This window comes from Colletotrichum scovillei (assembly GCF_011075155.1).
Source record: "Colletotrichum scovillei strain TJNH1 chromosome Unknown Contig00011, whole genome shotgun sequence".
Taxonomy (NCBI): domain Eukaryota; kingdom Fungi; phylum Ascomycota; class Sordariomycetes; order Glomerellales; family Glomerellaceae; genus Colletotrichum; species Colletotrichum scovillei.
Genome location: NW_023336269.1, coordinates 887,511 through 908,350, shown reverse-complemented (window position 1 = coordinate 908,350; position 20,840 = coordinate 887,511). Strand labels below are relative to the sequence as shown.

The window sequence follows — 20,840 nt, the reverse complement described above, 5'->3', positions numbered from 1 at the left end:
AAGACATACTATTAATGAGTACATCTTGAACCTTTGGTCTCTTTGCCCTGCCCGAAAGAAGCCGCTACTCTCAAGTTGCTTGGTGCTTTTCTCCAGATAAAACCGCATTTTCGCTAGTCTCGGTGATCTCGTTCTCGTGAGCAACCCGCTGAACATGTGCTTCCTGTCTATCGACGTATTTCTTGGGTCTTTGACTGGCAATCGCGTCCTTATCGCCAATGACGAAGAGAGGAGGGTTGTTGCGATAGTACTCGTCGAGGTCTTCGAGTGTTCGGTTTGCTGGGATGTGTGTAAGACGTACTTTCATCGGGATACCTTCATGATTGGATTTAGGATTGGCTCTTACCTGTCTCTGGATAAAAGAGGTAGATGACAGGCAGGAACGCAGCGTTCAAGACTGTAAACACGATCCAAAACTTCCACCCCAAATCTTGGATTCCGATTGGTGTAATTTGGACAATCACATAGTTCGTCATCCTGAAAGCCGTTAGTTGATTCAAGAAATAATGACCGAGGACTTGTTGTACCAGTTGGTGGCCGTAGCAACTGCAGCACCTTTCGTCCGCATGGCAATCGAGTTGATTTCAGTGGGATAAAGCCAGGGAACGCCCAGCATTCCCAGGCCGAATGCCATGAAGTATAGGAAGAAGAAAACAATGGATCCCTCTGAAGCTCTTCGGTTTCCTCCCGGGCCACCGTACCTGAGAAGAATCGTGATAACGAGGAATGCTAAGCCTTGGCCGGCAGTGGAAAGAAGCATCAGTCCGCGCCGTCCCCATCTCTCGACAAGTGTCACAGATACACATGAGAAGATCAGATAAGTCAGCGAGTTGGCAGCCGTTAGGAGACGTGCAAGCTCATTTGATAGATCAACCGCAGAGATTAAAACGGCCGGCATATAATAACTCATGATGTTGATACCTGCACGCAATGATATGTTAGAAACACTTGGCGCCATCTCGTCCAGAATCGAGATTCACCTTACCTTCAAACTGTTGCATGAACTGTGTGCCAGCCCCTAAGATGATTCTGCGCAGTGGTTTGGTGGCCCCAGGATCGGGTCGCAGCAGATCTCTCCACCGGATATGATGTTCTCTTTCGTAGTCGATACTGAAGCGTATCTCTTCCTTCTGAGAAATAACAAACGCATCATCTTCTGGTTTTGCCTCGAGACAGGCAAGAATCAGTGTTGCTTCTTCCTCCCGCCCATGTGACATGAGCCATCGGGGCGACTCCGGCAGCCATGGCACAGCGGCGAAAAGCGCAATGATGAAGACAAATTGGAAGGCGAGGGGGAACCTCCAGGCGACGGCACCGCCTGCGTATGATAAACCAAAGTTGATCCAGTTGCAGAGGGAGAATCCAACAATGTTCATCATCATCTCAAACATGACTAGCTTCCCACGCCAGTGAGCGGGAGCTGTCTCGGTCTGCCAAATCGGAGCGGTAGCCGTGTTGACTCCGTTGCCGATTCTGTTGTGTAAACATCAGTTTAATTTTGCCTCGATGTGGAATGAGCGAGGCCATGAGCTGATACTCACCCTAGCACAATGCGCCCAACGAACATCTGGGCCAAGCTATAAGACGATGCCATTAAGATGGCGCCGATGCTCATAATCGCGGTACCGATGAGGATGGACTTCGTTCGACCCAGTGACTCCCCAATAGTGAAGGCCAAAATCGCTCCGACGAAACAGCCGATGTCGTATATTGCTGTGATTGTCGATAGCATACGGGTCTTCTCCGGGCCGACGAGATCATGAAGCTCGAGAAAATCGTCAGTCACGATGACGCCGCTGAAGACTTTGCCCGTGTTAGCATACGGCTCAGACGGCAGTAACAATGGCTTACCTGCTTGGTCATAGCCGAACATGAGCATGTCTACACTGCATGCAAACGTAATCCAGTAAGTAAGCCATTTCCCCTTGAGCCCAAAATATGGCGGTTTGGCTACAGCGGTGGCCATTTTCAGTGCATGTGAAGTGGTTGTCCAGGGGTAAGTGAGATCTCGTATCAGGTCTGTTCGTGATCAATACACAGGTCTCCCAAGTTTGATATGAATCGGGATTTTTGAAGGTGCATCTGGGTATCAGAACTGATCCTCGGATTACTTGACCCGGGGGAACGGCTGACAAGGGTGTAAGATGTGGTCTGATTTCTTCCCCGTGGGGTTACGAGATCTGCGTCGGGAGTCTAGAGTAATTGTATGCTTAGGGGTATAGCAGATCCTATTGGTACCGGTTAAATGGGGTTGGGAAGATCGGGGTAATCATTTCCTGGTCCCCAGATTCACTCAATCATGATCAAGATGATTCCATCTGTCTTCCGCATTCCAATCACTCTTCCCATAATTGTTCAAATTCGGCGAAATGAATGAGGTCGCAGGTTTTCAAGAGAAAGGAAAAAGGCAAAACTTCTTACTCAAAAATTCAAGTTGAGCTACTTGAGATACCGAGGGATGAAGCACGACAGCGATCATGCACGGGAGGCCGAAATTGTTGGTTGTCAATGTGCCAAGGAGGAGGGGTATTGCATCTCCTGACCAACATGCAGCCCGAGGGTGCCATGAGAGTCCAGTGAGGAAGGACTGATCTCAGACTTTCCACTTTATGTCATGAGAACCTCACTCCTACAGGCGTCGGTCGCAGCCTCAAGGATCTTAATGCAAGCCCCTGATCGTGCTGCAGTCCCTCTGACCAGCCCTCTTCTACGTCACTGTATCACTGTTCTTACAGATGTAGATTAATCCATCTAGACGGGGCGTGCGTGCCTGCTTCACTGAGCATTAAACACTCCTTACATGTAACGGAAAGCACTCATGAGAAATGCTGCCATCTTCGGGAAGAGATCGTTGATTGATTATCTGAGCTCTATCTTCTCTTAGATAGCTTGACGAGAAGTAGTTGGAGTCAGGCATCACAGAATTGGCACTTGATCGAAGCTTTAGTTCATGTTTGCATAAACACGTAGCAAAGCAGGCATGTCGCCATTCTAAGTCGAATACCGTCCAGAACTTGAAGACAACAGGATTGGCGTTTTCAGCGATGCAGCCCTTCTGAGCAGTCGGAAGAGTTGGAAGAAACGTTCCATTGAAACCACCTTGAGATCAATAAAACTTTGTATCATGCGCACCATGTCCACAAACGCCGTTGGACCCCACCAACCTCACACGACACACTGAGGCTCCAAAGTCAGATTGGAGTGAGGCCGCAACCTTTTGGATCTTAATCGCGAGAGGTCTTTCAAACATTGGCAACCGTTGTAGGCCGTGGTCATAGATATAGTCGAGAGCCCTGCTGCCTGGAACTTGAAGAGTGTCGAATTCTCCTAAACACTCACCTGTCTCAACAGTCACCCCCGCCTACAGCGATCAAGAGTCGAGAAACCCTCCCGTACCAAATTTGCATGAGAAATCATCTCTCATACCAGCCATGGATCCCGCACAAACCTCCGGCAATCCGGCAGCCACAAATGCATCAGATAATATCTCTCTTGCAGTGGACAGGAAACATCCTCCAGTAACCATAACGAGCCTACCAAACGAGGTCCATCACATGATAGCCTCAAATCTCTGCGTGCACTGCACGGGCTGTCTCACCAACCCAGACCAACCAAGCCATACCAATAGCGCCGAGCTTTTCAATCTCTGTCTTGTTGACACTCACTGGCGAGATATTGCAACTCCGTACCTCTATCATTTCTGCGTCCTGCGTCAGAAAGCGATTTTGCTGGTGTACACGCTGTTTGAACGTCCCGATCTCGTCAAACACGTTAAGTCAATTTCATTCAGAGAAATCGAACCTGAGGCAGTGGAAATCCCAAAGTTCCGCCGTCCGAGAAGTCTTGAAAATTTTATGAACCATGCCTCTCTTAGCACCCATGAACTGAAGCCGGTGTTAAAAATCGGCACAAGGTTGTGGGGCATGCATTTCTTCCGATGGACAACTATGTGGCACCAGTGGTTGATGCTGCAAACACCAGCCCTAGAAACAGTATCAGTGTACCATCAACACGAACTACATTTACCTGGGTATCCAGACATCGAGAAATTGACTTTTATGGAAATTCGGCGCAATATGGACATTCCCACGATGCTGATCTTCGACAGCCCTTCATATGTCCCCCGTCAAGTTTACCGGCATAGAACCGGCTGCTTCGGACCCTACGGATGGCCCTCCGACGATGGTCGCCACTTGCGTGATCTTGCAATCGATTGTATGTTCATACGCTGCGGCGGCATGGAAGAAATACAGTATATTAGCCACGGCCACATGGAATGGGAGGCGTGCCAAAACCTGACTGAGTCTTGCGTCAGGCGTCTAAAAGACCTCGCGCCCACCCTCAAACGTCTACGCCTTGGTGGTAACTCTGGGAAATACTGGGGTGACGTCACCCGGGATCGTTCTACCGAAGGGAGTGACGTGGAAACAGACCCACGAAGTTACCTTCAGGAGTACGAGCTGCTCGAAGTTTTGAGACTCGAGTCTCGGGGTGAGCTATACAATGGCAATGACCTGGTATCGTCGCTGCCATCTTCCTTACGATGCTTATCTCTTGGGGGAGGCTTCCGAGCCGTTTTCTTGGTTGACAATGTACAAGGACTGATAGAACGTATCAAAAGAGGAGAGCTTCCCCAGTTTCGTTCCTTACACATCATCACCAAAACCAACGCGGTAGAAATGAGCCCTGAAGAACTGGTGATTAGACGACAACTAGTGGATTTGGGAGTGGAGCTCAAGTTTTATGAGCAAGACATACGACACGGTGTGGATTATGCGGGCCTGGAAGATGAAGGTTGGACAGGACATGATAAGATTGGAGGTTCGCTTGACTTTCAATTCTCGTCCTGAGGCTTTGAGCCCCGAAAGATCACACGTTATCGACTCTGTGCACTATTCAAAGACATAGATGGTAATTCGTTTGTTTATTACGAGTAGGTATCTCCAGATCCTTTCAATCAGTTCAAATTCTCGCCAGATGAGGGGTGAACATTTCAGGTGCCTAGTGATTTCCCGTTACATCGCTCAGCCTGGCTCGGTAACAGTCATTGTTTCCGACACTCTGCATTGCTCCTCAGTCACTCCTTTCCCAGAGAACATTGCTCTAGAAAGCAGCAAGACCACCGAGGGCAAGCATGCCAAGGGCACCCATAGAAGCCAGAGCAGGAGCAGCACCAGCCTGAGAAGCAGTGGTAGCCGCGGCGGCCGTGCTGCTAGCGCCGGCAGTCGGCGTGGCGGTGATCGAGACGGAGGCAGTCGCGTTAGAGGCAGCGGTAGATGCAGAAACGGCGGCAGATGACAGAGAGGCGATGGCAGAGGAAACGACGGCGGAGGCAGAGGCGGAGGCAGAGTCGACGGGAGGAGCGGAGGCGCCGCCGGTGACCTCGCGGCAGAACTTGCCAGCGGCGGGAAGGAGCTGACCTGTTATCGAGAGCAAGTGTCAGTCACGGCGTTGAGGCTTTTGCCTGAGATTGTGAAGCGGTAATGGAGGTGGCAAAGAGAAAAGGAATTAAGTGAAGTTGACGTACCAATAGCAACGTCAGAGCCACAGGCTTGAAGAACGCAGTTGACGCCGACGGTGTAGATGCTGCGGTAGTTGTCCGCCTCGCAGATGCAAGCAGAGTCGTCGATGCTGCTGCATTTTGTGCCGTCCTTTACGGCCTTTGTGAGGCACTCGATGGAGCACTTGGGAACGACGTCTGTGAACTTTTGTTGGGCTGCGGCAAGGCCGGCAGTAGCCAGGAGAACGTATGAATACTTCATCTTGATGGCTATATTAATATTTTCGGCTTGAGACAAAACAGGAGACTGACTTCTTAGCGATCTGAACCAAGGAATTAGAAGACAAGTAAAACGCGCGGAAAAAAGGAAGGAACTTCAAGCACGTCTAGCTCGTGCCGGATGTACATGCGATGTTATATATGTGTAGAAGCATTTTTAGCACCTTCCAAGTCCACGCCTACCTTGGAGGGCTGGCCATGTTCCTGGAGAATGTGAGAGTCAGGCTTCTGCATGTGGCGTCCGCACGCGAGGCAGATAGACCCTCCCTCACTCCATCACCAGCGTTATTAGAATAAGGCGTTCGTGTTGAGTGATCCGATGGTGCATTCGAAGCCAGGGTCGGTTAGATGGTCCGGCCAACTTGACAAGGGGTTGTACTGCTATGCATGGCAGCCATGCCAGATCAGGATGCTCGGTTAGAGCTCTCTCGCTTCATTCGGGTCGCGTCCAGGGCCTTTTTGACGGCGAGGTGGAGAAGGAAACGCTAGCTTGGCCGTTGGTGAGAAGTGCCATTGGCTGGAGGGGAGTGAAGAGATTGATAAAGGTTGCAGAGGAGGCGTGGGGTAGGGGACGAAGAAAGTTATCTGATCCATCAGATAAGATTGGATGGCGTCGGCGTTCTCGGTAGGCCTAGGCAAGTTTTCAGCTGTGGCCCTGGTGTGCTCCAATTACACCAGGTTAGTCCCAGTCCCTCATGGGTTCCCCTGCTCTTGCTCGGTAGGTGTTCCGATCAGTGAGCGCTTTTCCATCTGGTCGGTCATATTGACGATGTTGGTCCATGGTAGGCAAGGAACTTTTGCTCAGCCCGAGGATGAGCTCGGAAAGGCATGTGAAGGGCTTTGAGTGTGGTCATTCGTGTGTGTTTTCGCTCCCTACAACTTGATGCAAAGCCACTATAGGTTGTACTTTGATTCGCAGCAGTTATGTTGATCAAGTGAAATCATTGCATTCTTGTTCTCTCGCTACGTGATGATCTATACACTGTGGTAGTTGCGATGATATCCAAACGGACGTGATTCTTGGGCAACTTGAAGTTCCCGTAGCTGGAGGGAAAAAAGCTTGTTCGGTCTTCGGCGATGAAAACATGCCAGCAAAGCGGAGAATCGACAGGGGTTGCGATGTGCGCCGGGTTCATGAGCTTGATGCGACGAGGTCCAGTAATGAATATGTAAGGTAGGCTCGGCCGATTTGCTCCAATTCGGACGACAGCACGTGGACGGTGGATGAACGGAAGCGCAAGGTATTACGGACGAACTTGGGCATACCATCAGCGAGAGTTGAACTTTTGGTTATTGACTTGCACCTTCACGAGAGGTATGTGCCTGTGCTGGCTGGTCTATCAAAGTCTCTGATTGATGATCAGGCTGAGATGCTCTAAATACCTCAGGAAGTAGAAGAATTGTCCTTGATTGAAGAGTCCTTGTCTGACGAGAACTGGCCTTTAGCGAGCTAGGTCTAGCGAGCAACAGACGCGCAAGAAAGGGGATTGATTGAGAAGAATTTTCCCCATTGAGAAATTCCCAAGGTGTGGCTAGAGACGCACAATGTGGCTGAAATGGTTATGGATCTGTGGCTGTGGTTTTGTGGCTGACGATACCTCGGGTGAGCCACATGACGGAGTATCGTCCGGCGTTGCCTGATTCTTCCACTCCGGACGATTCCGTCCCGTTGAGCCGGCGATTGGTGCACCATTGCCGTGGTACGTACTCACCGAGTCCCGACAAGCGGCCGATAACGCAATCGTTTTGGAGCGCACACCTCCAGCGGGCAGCAGCAATTGACCAAATGGAAGGAGCCTTGCCCTGCTGCTGCCCTGCGGGAAAGAGTCATCGCAGCCAAGGAAGCAGCAGAGAAGTGGGCCCGTCGTCACGTTGGTCCGCAGACCTGGAACCCCGCCAAAGCAAAACCTGCCCCTCCATGGCCGATTTTTAAACCCCGCGTCTTCCCCTTCTGATTGTTTTTGTGAAGTTATCGCAGACCGACGTTGCGATCGCAGCAACCCATACTTTGGACAATTCGCTAAACAAGTTGCTTGTTGCTATACACACATTCTCTCACTCTCTCACACATTACAATCCATACCGGACGCCATGGCTACGATTGATATCGTTCTCGGCGCCCAGTGGGGGTAAGCTGTCAACATTCTCGCGGCCCAAATTTGCTCTACCTTTTTGCTCTACACATACATGCGTCTTCTCACCTCACAATCTCCCGCTTCTCTCCTTTGTCCATCTTGTGCTATCGCACACTGGCTGCACTTCTCAATCCCAGGCCAGCAGAGTGATACATGACAGAGAGGGACCTCAAGGGTGTACACGTATCGGCCGTGTATGCGTATGCTCTCGATGGATCGCGACACAACGACAAAAATTCAACTCTGCTGCGCCATTGAAGACCTGCCGCAGAACTACGAACTAACATATCGCGCTCAAATAGTGACGAGGGTAAGGGAAAGCTGGTCGACGTGTAAGCTATGCCCATTGACGCCCCCGGGCCCCTCTTCTGACATCCGCGATATAGCCTCGGACAAGACGCGCAGATTTGCGCCAGAGCTCAGGTTGGGTTTTTGGTACCTTTTGGATAATCAATGGCATGCTGATGGCCCTAGGGCGGACACAATGGTAGGAGTCACTCCAACTCCCGAAGCCATCGCGACGTGTAGTATCTAACCCGACCTCCAACAGCCGGTCACACCGTCATCGTCGATGGCGTCAGCTACGACTTCCGTACGTCTCGATCCCATTGCAACGCTCCTTTAACCCCCTTATGCTGATCATTACCATCCGCAGACCTTCTTCCCTCTGGTCTCCTGCACCAAAAGTGCATCAGCCTCATCGGATCCGGTGCCGTCGTTCACGTCCCCACCTTCTTCAAGGAGATGGCCGATCTCGAGGCCAAGGGCCTGAAGAACATCCGCGAGCGCCTCTTGGTGTCCGATCGTTGCCACATCATCACCGACTGCCACATTCAGGTCGATGGATTGGAGGAGCAAGAGCTTGGCGGCAACAGCATCGGCACCACGAAGCGCGGTATTGGCCCAACCTACAGCACCATGGCTGCCCGCAACGGCATCACCATCAGCGAGATGTTCGACGAGGAGCTCTTTGAGCACAAGCTTCGCCAGCTCGCTCAGGGTTTCAAGAAGCGCTTCGGCGACCTTCTTGTCTACGATGTTGAGGACGAGATTAAGCGCTTCAAGCAGTACAGAGAGGACCTTCGCGTGAGTTTCTTTGCAACGATGAAATGCCGTATTGGTGACTAACATGACCCCATAGACCTTTGTTGTCGATGCTGTCCCCATCATCGCTGACGCTCAGAGAAACGGCAACAAGATTCTCGTTGAGGGTGCCCAGGCTGTCATGCTTGACTTGAGTATGTGAACACCATGGCAGGATGATGGATGGCCTTGCTAATCTTGATAGACTTCGGTACTTACCCTTACGTCACATCATCGAACACTGGCCTCGGCGGTGTCTTCACTGGTGTAAGTTAAGATGATGCTCGAATCAACAGACTCATGCCCTGACACATCACTAGCTCGGCCTCAACCCCAGAAAGATCAACAACGTCGTCGGTGTCGTCAAATCCTACACTACCCGTGTCGGTGGTGGTGGTTTCCCCACGGAATTGCTGAACGAGACGGGCGAGAAGCTCCAGAAGATTGGTCACGAAATTGGTGTTTCCACTGGTCGCTCTCGCCGCTGCGGCTGGCTCGACCTGGTCGTCATCAAGTACTCGCACGACCTGAACCACTACACCGCTCTCAACCTTACCAAGCTCGACATCCTCGATACCTTCCCCACGATCAAGGTTGCCGTCGGCTACAAGAACAAGCACACTGGCGAGGAGTTCCCCTCCTTCCCTGCCAACATCAGGGCCCTTGATGACGCCGAGGTCATCTACGAGGAGCTCGAGGGCTGGAACACGCCCACGACGGGCGCCAAGACGTACTACGACCTGCCCAAGCAGGCTCGCGCGTACGTTGAGTTCATTGAGAAGTTTGTCGGTGTCAAGGTTGTCTGGATCGGCACTGGCCCCAAGAGAGAGGACCTTATCTTCCGTGGATACTAGATCCAGGTGTCCCTGTGCTTTAGGAGGAAAATGGACCCAGAGGGGTTACAACATAAAAGATGAGACATTGAGTCTCCCCATGGAATTATCGATAGAACTTCCATTTGCACCTGAAAACAATAGATCGCACACAAGACCACAATTCTCGAGACTCGCTCTTACAATGAGCTATCGCAGCTCTTACACTGCCCCATCTGATAAATTGGCAGCTGGATGTAAAGCACCCACAGACTGTTCATAACGCTCCAGCAGGAGGGAGAGGCGATGGATTGGGACAGTGACTCACATTGCACTCAACCACACTGGTCAAATGCCAATACCATCATCACAATCCTTTCCCAGCGGGGCCGAGGAAATTCGTAATACCAACGCCAATTACACGGTTTACCCCCCGACATCGGGAGGGGCTGAGGCATTTAGCCTGCCCCTCGGGCCCCCCTCCTCAATTCCGCCGAAGAAAGCAGCTAGCAAATTTTTTCACTTTTACTCCAAATTGGGTGGTCGCCATTGGCCCGCCGCAACAACATCACAGACCTCCAATCTGCCACGGCAAAAACGCCAACCACGCCCGCCCATTTCGCAACGAAACTTGAAGCCCAAACTCGGCACAACCCGACACAGACGAGCATCAAAGATGTTCTGAATTGTCTGGCCGGTTGGCCCAATGGCAAGGCGTCTGACTACGATATACCGTGGAATCAGGAGATTGTGGGTTCGACCCCCATGCTGGTCAAAATCTTTTGCTGGGCTGCCTTTTGGTTGTGTTATTGACACAAGGAGCGTTTCCGATCCTTGATTGTGCGTTGTCTTCTTGCCTTATCCTTGCTTGTCTTCAGGTTCTTGTTATATCATTGCTCTATCCAATTTGTTCCGATTTGTTCTCTTACATCTCTACCAGAAAACCCACGACACAGATAGCACACCTCCAAGTACCTTAGACTATGTCATGGAGTTGCTTTTGTCTTAAGCCATGAGCTTGTTTTTTGATGCGTCAATGCCAACTACACACTAAATCCATCGTCTTCCACTGAAAAGTGAGAAAACGTAACCGGTGGATCTTCTGTCTCGTCGACTGAAGCCTGAGCAAAGATGCCCAGGATGGGTCCCGTGAAGTCCCGGGCATCAAGATCTTTGACTGCAACAACCCCGAGCTCTCCACAATTACAACTATCAAGGCTGAGACTTTCGCTGCCAAAAGTAGCACCATCCTCGTCATGCAGTACAGCATAGAACTTCCACTCAGTTTCCGAGGCTTGGATCTTGAAACTTATCTTTCGTGTCTTGTTCCCCAGAGGAAGGGTTTTTGGGAAGACCTTATCGAGGCCAGTCGCAGAATTGAAGGCATGGCAGATGACGGCTCCAGCATCAGAGTCGTAAGCAATCGAGACGTGACGGACGCTGTCTCTGTACATTGCCAAACCTGCTCGAAGCCCTCTTGCTGACTTCGTGTCGTTATCTAGGTCGAGAGAAGCCACGGCGTAACTTGCCAAAGATCTCTGTCTTCTCCCGAGAAAAGTGCAAGTTCCGGTGGGACTTGAGAATCCGTTGCGGCTTGGCAAGAGTGTGACTCTGTGTTCGTCATCCTTAGAGAGTCGGTACTTGGAAAAGTCGGGGTCCCTGATAAAGACATTCGCGACACCGGCGGGTGGTTTCGAAGCTTGTACATCCAGGCTCGACACAACCTCCCCAAACTCCCTCTCAAAGTTCATCTTAGGCTGAAGTATCCGCGGCCACCCCCCCTCAGGCCACTCAACAGGCGTAAGAAAGCTCTCGCGTCCCAAGGCAGCGCATCCGCCACCATCCCTCCTGACGCCGAGTACTGCAGCCCACCACGCTCCCTCCGCATCCCAAAATAGTTCCCCGTGACCGATGTTCTGGATGTACTCGTCCTTGCCATCCGCAGTCATGATCGGGTTCCCTTCGAAGCTTTCGTACGGTCCCCATATGTCTCTTGATCTCGCGATTGAAAGCATGTGGTGCTCAAAAGTCCCGCCTTCGGCTACGAGGAGGTAGTACCACCCGTCAACTTTATACACATGCGGCCCCTCGGTGTCGTATCTCGCGTATCCGCCCCAAATCTCACGTTGCTCGGAGAGTTGTTTCCCAGTGAGAACATCGACTTCAACTTGCTTGATCGTACAACTCGGCTGCTTGGAGCGATCCATGACGAAGCAGCCCTGGAAGTATACACGGTCGTCATCGAAGAAGAGACTTGGGTCGATGCCGTGAAAGTCTACTGACACAGGGTCACTCCACTCTCCGGCCCAGATGTCAGAGGTATAAATGATGAAGTTTTCTAGGTCGGACGATCCATTTGAAGAACCGCAGTTCGTGCAGACAATGTAGAATTTCCCGCGGTGGTGACGGATCGTGGCGGCGAAGAGACCGCCTGTTGCGATCATTGTGTGGCCGGTGTCTAGGGTGAAGGATTTTGTACCCGCGTTGGCAAGGGTGAGTTGCTCTGGGCGGTTGATTGCGTTACCTGACGCGGCGAGTTAGCCAGGAATTGTTCTCTCTGATGCGTTTAAACAACGTTATACCGATATGCTTCCAGCTCTGTAAGTCACGGGAGGCGTAGATTGGTAGGCCGGGAAAGACGTGGAAGGATGAGGTGACGAGGTAGAAGGTCCCATCGACCATGACGACTGAGGGGTCTGGCGCAAAGCCCGGAATGATGGGGTTCTGAAACTTCATCATATTTGCCATCTTCAACTATTAAGTGAATTTCAGATAGGTCTAGTCGTATCATGACTGCTTTTGATCACATTTCGCGGGTTGCTCGTCACTTATATGGCCCGAGCAGGACGGGGCATTGTCTCCGTCCCCCGCACCGGAACCCGCAGCTTGTCCCGTAAAGACCCAGTGGGAATTTGACAATTCGCCGCGGAGAATTAGGCATGTTGGGCAATCCTCCGGTTTATGTTGGTCTAGAGAAGCTTCCCAGGCTAGTACTTATCTAGTCTTTCTAGAACTTCTCATGTCGAATTGCCAGCTTGGGAGATCGTGCTTTGATGACGAATCGACAGTGAACAGCTTACTTCTAGGCACTAGGTCCTGACATAGTAATCGCTATTATGTAGTAAGTACTTTATGTGACCAAAGTAGTCCTAAATGACTTGCCCATTCTATAATAGAGAAACTTAGAGGACAGGGTACTTGACCGTCAATATTGTTCATTACGATTAGATTGTTAAGCTAACGTGCTTGAACGCATCACTCTCTGAAGCGTGTTCTGCCGCCTATGCCATGACGCGGTAAACTTGATACTCATCACCAACGCTCACCGGAAAAACGTTAAAGGTAGCATAGGAGTCGATGCCTTCAGGCTCAAGCGTCACAAACGCATGCGCCGCGTTCTTCTGCCTGGTACTGACCCAGAACCCGCCAGCCGGGATCCGAACCTCCTTGACCATGGTCTCCGTCGTCACAGTCGTGCGAGCGATTCCCTCATACTTTGTACGCGCCACACCGGCACTCGTGATGTTGAATACCTCGACTTCGCCTTGGAAGTCAGACTGCAACGTCTTTACTTCTACGCCAGTGACGCGCAGACGCTCAGCAACATCAGCCCACGCGCGCGAAAAGACATAGGCCTCTGGTCTAGCACGGGTGAGGTTTGCTACCACGGGCGTGGTGTTGAGAAACTGGACGGGAATGTCCACAAGTTCTCCCGTCGTCGCTTCGATGAATTGCCACGTGATGTTGGTCGGGCGAGCAGACTCTGTCACAATGATGTCGTCGGTGCTGGCGATGAACTTTGCCCGCGCGTTTTCTACTGTCGAGTATACTTCTTCCGCCCTGTCAGCTGCCGTCTGAACGATTGTCTCGACCATCGTCAGGCCTGTTGCGACGCGGCGCTGCCAGTGTTGGTCTGCCAATCCGATTCCCCTCGTCTCGGTGAGGAACATGATGGCCTGGGTCAGCGCAACGGCACTATCTCCGATCTTGGCGTCACCGGTGGTTTCTTCCAGGACAAGATCGTCTGTGCCCGAGGGACCGACGATGTATGGACCCCATCTCAGGCCTCGTCTCTCCATGGCTGCGGCAATGTTGTTCGCGAAGACAGCTTCAGAGATATTGCGGATATCGGGATGGATGTTTGCGTTCTTCATGGCCGAGAACTGGCCGTCTTGTGCATCCACCCATTGCTCGTTGGCTCCAAAGGGCGTAGTAGGACTGTACTCATGGCAATCAACACCAACGTGAGGCGCAAAGCTCACCATCAGCTGTTTGATGTCCCGAGTCTGCTGGCGCGCGAGCTTCGTGTGGTCGCGGTTGGGGTCGAAGCTGGTCGCAAAGTAGCGCTGAAAGTACGCCACACCGTCCGGGTTGTATCGGGGCAACATCATGATGTCGACTTTCTCGAGGATCGAGGCCGCCCAGGTGGCATTGGCATCGAACCTGCCAAGGAGGGCGAGGAGAGCCTGATCACCAGCTGGTTCGTTTCCGTGGACGCCGCCCTGCATCCAGATGCGCACCTTCGCAGGTGCGCTGGCGTTGCCATAAGTGTTATGGCTGGTATCCGTCGGGATGCCTTTCGAGGTAGACAGGTAGACGTAAGGAATCGAGCGGCCTTCTTCTGACTTGAAGTCGGGGCTATGGTAGGTCATCCACTCATTGCGCGCGGCAAGAGTTTGGAGGAAATAGTCTATCGATTAAAAGTCGTTAGATTTACGCAGCAGAGTTAAGCTTCTCAGTTCAATTCGACTCACCGAGAGTTGCCTGGTCTGTCGGGCCGCTCGTGCCATTGGCAAAGGTGGCCGGGACACTGTCCGGGTTGGCGAAAGCGGGCGAGCGCAGGTCAACATCTTCAACTTCTGGGAAGTTCGCCGCTACTGCTTCGCTATCCGGGATCACCTCAACCTGGTTGCTAGCATACGTGAGCTGAGCAGCAGTGAGGCCTGCGCGAAGCAGGGCGAAAGCCGCAATCTCTGGAACGTGCATCATCAGGCACGGAGTTGGCTCCGTAGTTTTAAGAGGTTTTTGAGGTTGAAGGCGCAAGCCGATCAGGACCAACGGCGGGCAACACAGAATGCGACCATGTCTGCTATTCTATTTATCCTCTTCGGGGCACTTCGGCCTCCAGCCGACACCAATAGTGTTGCCAAGGCCTCATTTACGCTGCCCCAAGCCCAGAGACGTCATGATGTTTCCTCTGGCGGTACGATGATCACGGTACTTGTCCCCGAACTATGCGGAAATAGGAATGTGTTTATCTTCGGTGTGGAGGAGGCCCCTCAAAGTGTGGGGTGGAAAAGTCTTGGGACAGCCTCCGGAGCTTCCAGCGATGTCGCTCGCCAAGAGGTGTTATCTTGCCAAGACCCCAAAGGACCAGGCCGCCGGGCCAAGGAGCAATTGTGCAATCAAACTTCATGTTACTTAGCATTTCTACTCATCGATTTCCTTTCGTGGACTACTCACTTTCGACCCTTTCATCGGCGAAGTCTTGGTTTTCGACTTATAACTTTCAAGCCGGCAAGACCATAAGTAATATCGATGACTGAAAGCTGACATGCACACAAGAATTATGAGACGGTGGTTTCTATGAGATTAAGCCTCTTACAAATGCTCAGAGTCAGTAACAATATAACTTTGTTGTGGTCTAATCCAAACTATGACAACACCACGTCTTCACGGAGCTTTTGGCAAGATCATGAAATTGCAGTTCAAGTTTCAATACTTCTTCTGACCGCGCGAATATGATTCTGTCACAGAAATTGGGCCCACCCAATTTTGGCAGCATTAACCTCACTTATTTTTCGTGACATATTCCTTCTAGGCCCATCCGCTGGCGATACGATTTGAGGAGTCTATACCCAGGAGTCTAGTAATAAGATTGAATGGAAGAATTGTTCCCTGTCAAGACATGCATCATCGCTCCACACGTTAATAGTCGTTTCAAGTCAAGACTCGGAAGCGGACTGATACAATGATTAAGGTACTTCCTTACTATGAGTTTTCAGCTCTTCTATTTCACATTCATCTTCGACGCCAGTCCGCTTCCAGACTGCTTCAACGCGCGCCCAGTCTGTTTCACGACTTCTGATACGTATGACGAGGTCCAAGAGAGCTCAAAATTCTCAGCTCCCGCGGTGCAATGTAAAACGGTTCCGTAGCGTCAAAGTAGTCATTGTAATAGTCCTTCGTCATTTGGTGCTGCGGATTCATCGCACCCATCAGCCAAAGACCATACACGGGAAGCTACTCCAACTAACCTTCATTATCCAGTCTACTGGCTCTGACCTAGAAGAATATCAGAAAACATTCTCCAACGTCGTTCATGAGCTTGGGCCGAGCATACCATTTCTCAATCCACGTAATCGTACCAGGAGAGTCATGAACTTGATACATTTCGAAATACATCAGCTCGGACTCTTTCTTCATCTTTTCAATTGTCGGCTCCGCAGCCCGCAGAAATCTCGAGACATCCTGCGGCGCAACGTGAACAGTGACATGAAAGACCGTTGACATGGCTGCTTTGTTCTGCTTGAGTGCTGAAGAACGATGGTAGTCGGATGTAAGCCTGATGCGCTGATGTCAAAGCTGCAAAGCTCTGATCCCGGGGAGCTCGGCCTTTAAGTAGTCCGCAATAACAGTCGCCCCGACAATCCGAGGCCATGACCGACGGTAGCTCAGAGGATGAAACGTCTGATGTCTGACCGGATGTGTAGACAGCTTAGTTAGTACGCAAATTCTTGTTATGCGTTGTACTAATTCGAACCCAATTTGTGATGTCATCTTGGATGCCTAATTCCCTGCTTCAACGAGGGCAATCCTTGCTTTGTCTTGTTTTTGACCGTCTTCGGTCACTGAGCCAGCTACAATTGATCTTATTCATTGTATGGTTTGCTTAATAATGAAATTCTGTGGTAGGTATTTGAAGAAACATATGATCATGACCTTCTTTAAATTGATCGATCGGGCAGGAACGCCCACGATGAAACGACTGTGTCCTCGATAAGTTCAGGTTGAACGGATACCTGTTGCTAAATGGCCTTACTTAAAACATTGCAAAAGTGTCGCTAACGGCCGATGATAAGTAAACCCTGCCAATAAAGCCTCGGGTGCTCTGGGAGAACCGCTCTTATTTTGCATGCCGTCAAGGACCTTAAAATACTAAGGTAGGCAAGGTCATTAGGTGCAGAACCCGAGCTTCCCAAGGAATTTCCGGCTACCTAACGGTTTAGAAAAACAGAAGGTACAGTCATGAAATACATGCCAAACAGTTCTAGCAATGGTATCACCGCCTTGTAGTATAAGTATATTGGTACGGGCTGCATCATCGCAGGCACAACGATCAACAGCGTGCTAGGAACGCAGAATGAAACAACATACGCTGGAAGACTCTTACAATCAGCCTAGGTAGAAGCAACGGTGTTTTTATGCTATTGTTAAGGTCTGTAAAAGGTATGGAAGACCGAACAGACTTTAAACCCAATTTAAACTTCAGTACCTTGTGCTGCCTACGTGTATGGACACTAAAAACCCCCGACGTAACCTGGCTGGCTACCTATGAGCATCAAAATTATCCTATAAATTTTCGGTACTATTTTTTTCTCCCCGACGTTTGAACACGGAGTTACCAGTAACGATCTCACTCGAGATACTTGCCATCCATCACCGACCCACCCTGTATAGCCCCCTTTTATATCTTCCTGCGATCATCGATCAAATCCACCTGTCATCCATTAGATTCACTGCATATCACATCATTTCAATCCGGCGGTACGATATAACCTTTCCCAAATTTCTTTACAGACCAAGACTTATCAATTCTACCTTAGGTCAAGATGATGCCAACCTCCTTTATGATGGCCATTCTTGGTGGAACCACGTTGTCCGTGGCCACTGCCGTCCCAATCCGAGAACAAGATATTTTTCCTTGCAATTGTATTTTGATTGTCAACAAATGGAATCCTGTTCATGCAGATCGCGTTGCTAGCTACGAGTGCTGTTATCTTGCGGGAGGCCAGTGGAACGGCACAACATGTCCACTGAATTATCGGAACCCGCGAGAATTAAGACAGTTTTCGAAATGCTGCGAAAAGAGTGGGGGGTTTGGATGTGTTTAGAAATCTATGCAGAACCTATGGCCCAGCTGATCTACGGGCCGAGGAGACATCGAATCTGACAGCGACGGCTATCTCTCAAACATCGCGAACACTCAAGATCCCGCGACCGATGATCTGCCCTCTGATGGCGAGTAGCTAGCCTTTTCTTTGCTCTCATCAATCGATTTCTGGCGAGTCTGTCGCGCTTCAGCAAGCCACGCAAAAATGAACACTGCTGCGCTTAGCAACAACATTGCACAAGCAGCAACCAAAGTCCAAGTCGAAGCCCCGTATCTCATTGATATATCGTGGAAAACTCGTAAGTTCGTAGCCAGCCGCAAATCTGTACTTCTAGGCACATCTTTTCTTATTTTCTCGAACAGTGAGAAGATGCAGCCAAGCGCTGACACGGCGAATATGAATGATAAAGCCGAAAAGATTGCGCTGGCTAAGATTGTGAGACGATTACGCTTGGCGACGCTGGCAAGCGCAGAAAGGAAACCAAGTCCAGCTGTAGCAGCAGCAACGGCAGGCAATGGAAATCCTAGTGTCAGGTCGCGCAATTTTCTGCTTTCTATCGATGAGAAAAACCCGGTACTTATCATAGGGCGGATGATGGCAGCTGGATCATAGCTCGCCGAGCCTCCGACTCTAAGACATCCCTGTGGGTATCTTGACCTAGATAAAAGATGGTCTGTTAGTACTGCGACCTTCTTCGATGTAGTTCGTACAAATGTTGCCATACTGAACTGTTACAAGGTAGGGTGTCATGCTCGTGACTTACCATGTTGCAGCCGTTGCTTGACACCAACCCCAAAGCCCGAAGTCAAGAACAATGGATGGTCCGGTTGACCCACGTGCTTCTCGCCTGGTCGCTTCCAACGTGAAGATTGACAAACTTGTATTGGGAACAGATATGCAAGCGGCAAGTAGAAGCCCGAACGAAGCAATGAGTAAAGTTGCGCCGACGACTGTGCATAGCCTCGAGGACGGCATTGTGTCTAATGTCGGCAAATTCGTTTCAGTTGTTCAATTTCAGAAAGCTTAGAAGACTGTGTAGTTTTCAGAATACACGACAGATTAATTGAGAAAGAATTGGGATCATATATAAGGGTTCCAGGACGCTACTGATATACGAAGTTGACCTTGAGATCAGGCAACCATATTGGCACTTCCCGCCTCTGACTACGTTCGGAGTTCACCTGAGCGGAATCGACGACATTGTCTCATTCCACAAGAACTTGACTCTAAAATCTCACTGCCAAGTTGCCTATTTGGCCGCGTTTGAGTCTCTGATGTCAATAGCCGCTAGGGGCGACCTACTGTCCAATCATTTTGGGATTAGAGTTGGCGTGGAATTGATCGCCGCGACTAGCAACGATCTAACATAGCAAACTCATAGGCACTAGCCGTCATCCGAGCCTTTTTGATCTTCAGAGGATCCAAATTTGAGATCCTTCAAGGTGATCTTGAGGCATTATCTCATTGTCCCTCTTCCCGTCATGGTGCGCATTCGGGATGAGAATTTTGGGCTCTGCCATGCGCGCAAGGAGTCGCAACACGTATGCTCATAGTCTTGAATCACCATACTCCTTTCTTCTTTGTCCATACATGGTTTTTTTCAAGTAGCCCCTAGGTCATTCAGCACCTATTGCTACGTTTAAGTCACTAACTTTCCGCCGTCCTTTTCCCATATATGGAGCACCTCCCCAAAGGCTTGGAGCGATAGCTCTCTCGCAAAAGATGATCTTGAGAGTGGGCATATTAGACAAGAAGCCAAGCACTGCTGAGAATCCAGACGCGATGAGATCCCTCGACTCAATGCAAGTCCCACTTGAATGTTGAAATGGCGGCAACATATCAGGTTGTTACGCAATATGAAGCAGCTGGATCTGAGGTATATTATTGCGCTCTAAACTAAGAAGTTGATCCTTAACACGTTACCAAACGTCAGCCCAATATCGATGCCCGGAACTTTGGTTAACTCCCGGCGATGTTCCCCATCCTCCGGGTATGGTAGCTCTGGGAACGTCGACTGCAGGCATTTTCACGTGCTTTGAGTGCGAGTAGTAGAAAGATGGCCTAGTCCCTCTTGTCTTTCCCAGATCAGATAGACCCGCCGGCAAATCCTCAGCTTTAGGTGCTTGTTGATGTTTTCAACTGAGTTGTCTTTCATATCGTAACAAAAGTGTCCACAGTGCACCCTCCTCCGATTTGAGTGACCCCTCACGGGATAGGCGACTAATTAACATTCTCGTGACAGACAGGGGCACGTTGCTAAACTTGGCAGGTCGCCTTCCGGTTCATCCGTTCCCCCGTCACCTGGGTAGCTTTCGGGGCTCATAACCTTCTTAGGCCACCTTCGTGCTTCTTCTCCGGAGTGGTCGGGTTCAGTAATAATCACTCAAGGGCTTCAGCTTTTCTTCGAAAATAAGAATGCAACTAAAGAAGTACCCCGCACGACGTCCCCCACAATCGCCCGGTGACAGTTCCATTACGCCAAGTTGCCAAGCTTGGCCAAGCCAAATCTCCAGCTCTTTGGTTCGATTTCCCCAACTTATCCCTAGTAACCCGTTCTTCAGAGTTAACACAGCCTTCAAAGGCCAAGAAAGAAGGAACTTTGGACGAAACGAAGCGTTTCTTGCGTCGTTTTTCCATCGTGAAAACCCGGAACATCAATCTCAAGCCGCGCGCCACCCCTTTCCTCGCCATCATCTCGGCGAAAAGACCTTTTTCATCAATCTGCGAGTCAGTCCCGCTGCTCGCTTAACACCCATGGCGATAGCGAAGGAAGGTGCTTTCAGCGCTTCCACAGCCTTTGGACCTTTGGGTAGAGGGGGCACCCCAGGGAATTCCCGTAAGTTTAATTGCTTGGCACGCGATCCACTTCCAAATCCATGGCATGAAGACTGTGTGCGGCGTGCCTGAGCAGGTTGAT

The 20,840-nt window shown here is 50.5% G+C and overlaps 7 protein-coding genes across 7 annotated transcripts; 1 reads left to right on the top strand and 6 right to left on the bottom strand.

The window, feature by feature from the left end:
• Nucleotides 1-70: 70 nt before the first annotated feature.
• Nucleotides 71-1,966, bottom strand: HER10_EVM0010914 (uncharacterized protein; the record flags this gene model as incomplete). The annotated part of the gene is made up of 6 exons (XM_035480358.1): nt 71-279; nt 347-477; nt 528-921; nt 986-1,473; nt 1,542-1,825; nt 1,856-1,966. 6 exons carry the CDS (start codon nt 1,964-1,966, stop codon nt 71-73), a joined length of 1,617 nt encoding a protein of 538 aa, XP_035327260.1.
• A 3,017-nt stretch (nt 1,967-4,983) lies between these two features.
• HER10_EVM0010982 (uncharacterized protein) lies at nt 4,984-5,848 on the bottom strand. The gene is made up of 2 exons (XM_035480425.1): nt 5,528-5,848; nt 4,984-5,420 (listed from the first exon to the last, which is right to left on the bottom strand). The coding sequence occupies exons 1-2, from the start codon at nt 5,760-5,762 to the stop codon at nt 5,104-5,106; spliced, it is 552 nt and encodes a 183-aa protein (XP_035327271.1). The 5' UTR covers nt 5,763-5,848; the 3' UTR covers nt 4,984-5,103.
• A 1,899-nt stretch (nt 5,849-7,747) lies between these two features.
• Nucleotides 7,748-10,075, top strand: HER10_EVM0012090 (adenylosuccinate synthetase). The gene is made up of 9 exons (XM_035481493.1): nt 7,748-7,908; nt 8,217-8,246; nt 8,301-8,337; nt 8,389-8,401; nt 8,465-8,506; nt 8,570-9,000; nt 9,056-9,152; nt 9,203-9,264; nt 9,318-10,075. Exons 1-9 carry the CDS (start codon nt 7,871-7,873, stop codon nt 9,849-9,851), a joined length of 1,284 nt encoding a protein of 427 aa, XP_035327363.1. The 5' UTR covers nt 7,748-7,870; the 3' UTR covers nt 9,852-10,075.
• Nucleotides 10,076-10,852: 777 nt separating this feature from the next.
• HER10_EVM0000971 (uncharacterized protein) lies at nt 10,853-12,557 on the bottom strand (the record flags this gene model as incomplete). The annotated part of the gene is made up of 2 exons (XM_035470735.1): nt 10,853-12,333; nt 12,392-12,557. The coding sequence occupies 2 exons, from the start codon at nt 12,555-12,557 to the stop codon at nt 10,853-10,855; spliced, it is 1,647 nt and encodes a 548-aa protein (XP_035326510.1).
• Nucleotides 12,558-13,090: 533 nt separating this feature from the next.
• On the bottom strand, nt 13,091-14,859 carry HER10_EVM0012496 (carboxypeptidase; the record flags this gene model as incomplete). The annotated part of the gene is made up of 2 exons (XM_035481890.1): nt 14,564-14,859; nt 13,091-14,499 (listed from the first exon to the last, which is right to left on the bottom strand). Exons 1-2 carry the CDS (start codon nt 14,796-14,798, stop codon nt 13,091-13,093), a joined length of 1,644 nt encoding a protein of 547 aa, XP_035327402.1. The 5' UTR covers nt 14,799-14,859.
• A 1,025-nt stretch (nt 14,860-15,884) lies between these two features.
• Nucleotides 15,885-16,322, bottom strand: HER10_EVM0001243 (uncharacterized protein; the record flags this gene model as incomplete). The annotated part of the gene is made up of 3 exons (XM_035470998.1): nt 15,885-16,007; nt 16,067-16,094; nt 16,153-16,322. The coding sequence occupies 3 exons, from the start codon at nt 16,320-16,322 to the stop codon at nt 15,885-15,887; spliced, it is 321 nt and encodes a 106-aa protein (XP_035326529.1).
• Nucleotides 16,323-18,015: 1,693 nt separating this feature from the next.
• Nucleotides 18,016-18,898, bottom strand: HER10_EVM0009079 (uncharacterized protein; the record flags this gene model as incomplete). The annotated part of the gene is made up of 2 exons (XM_035478578.1): nt 18,016-18,580; nt 18,687-18,898. The coding sequence occupies 2 exons, from the start codon at nt 18,896-18,898 to the stop codon at nt 18,016-18,018; spliced, it is 777 nt and encodes a 258-aa protein (XP_035327117.1).
• Between the last annotated feature and the right edge of the window lie 1,942 nt (nt 18,899-20,840).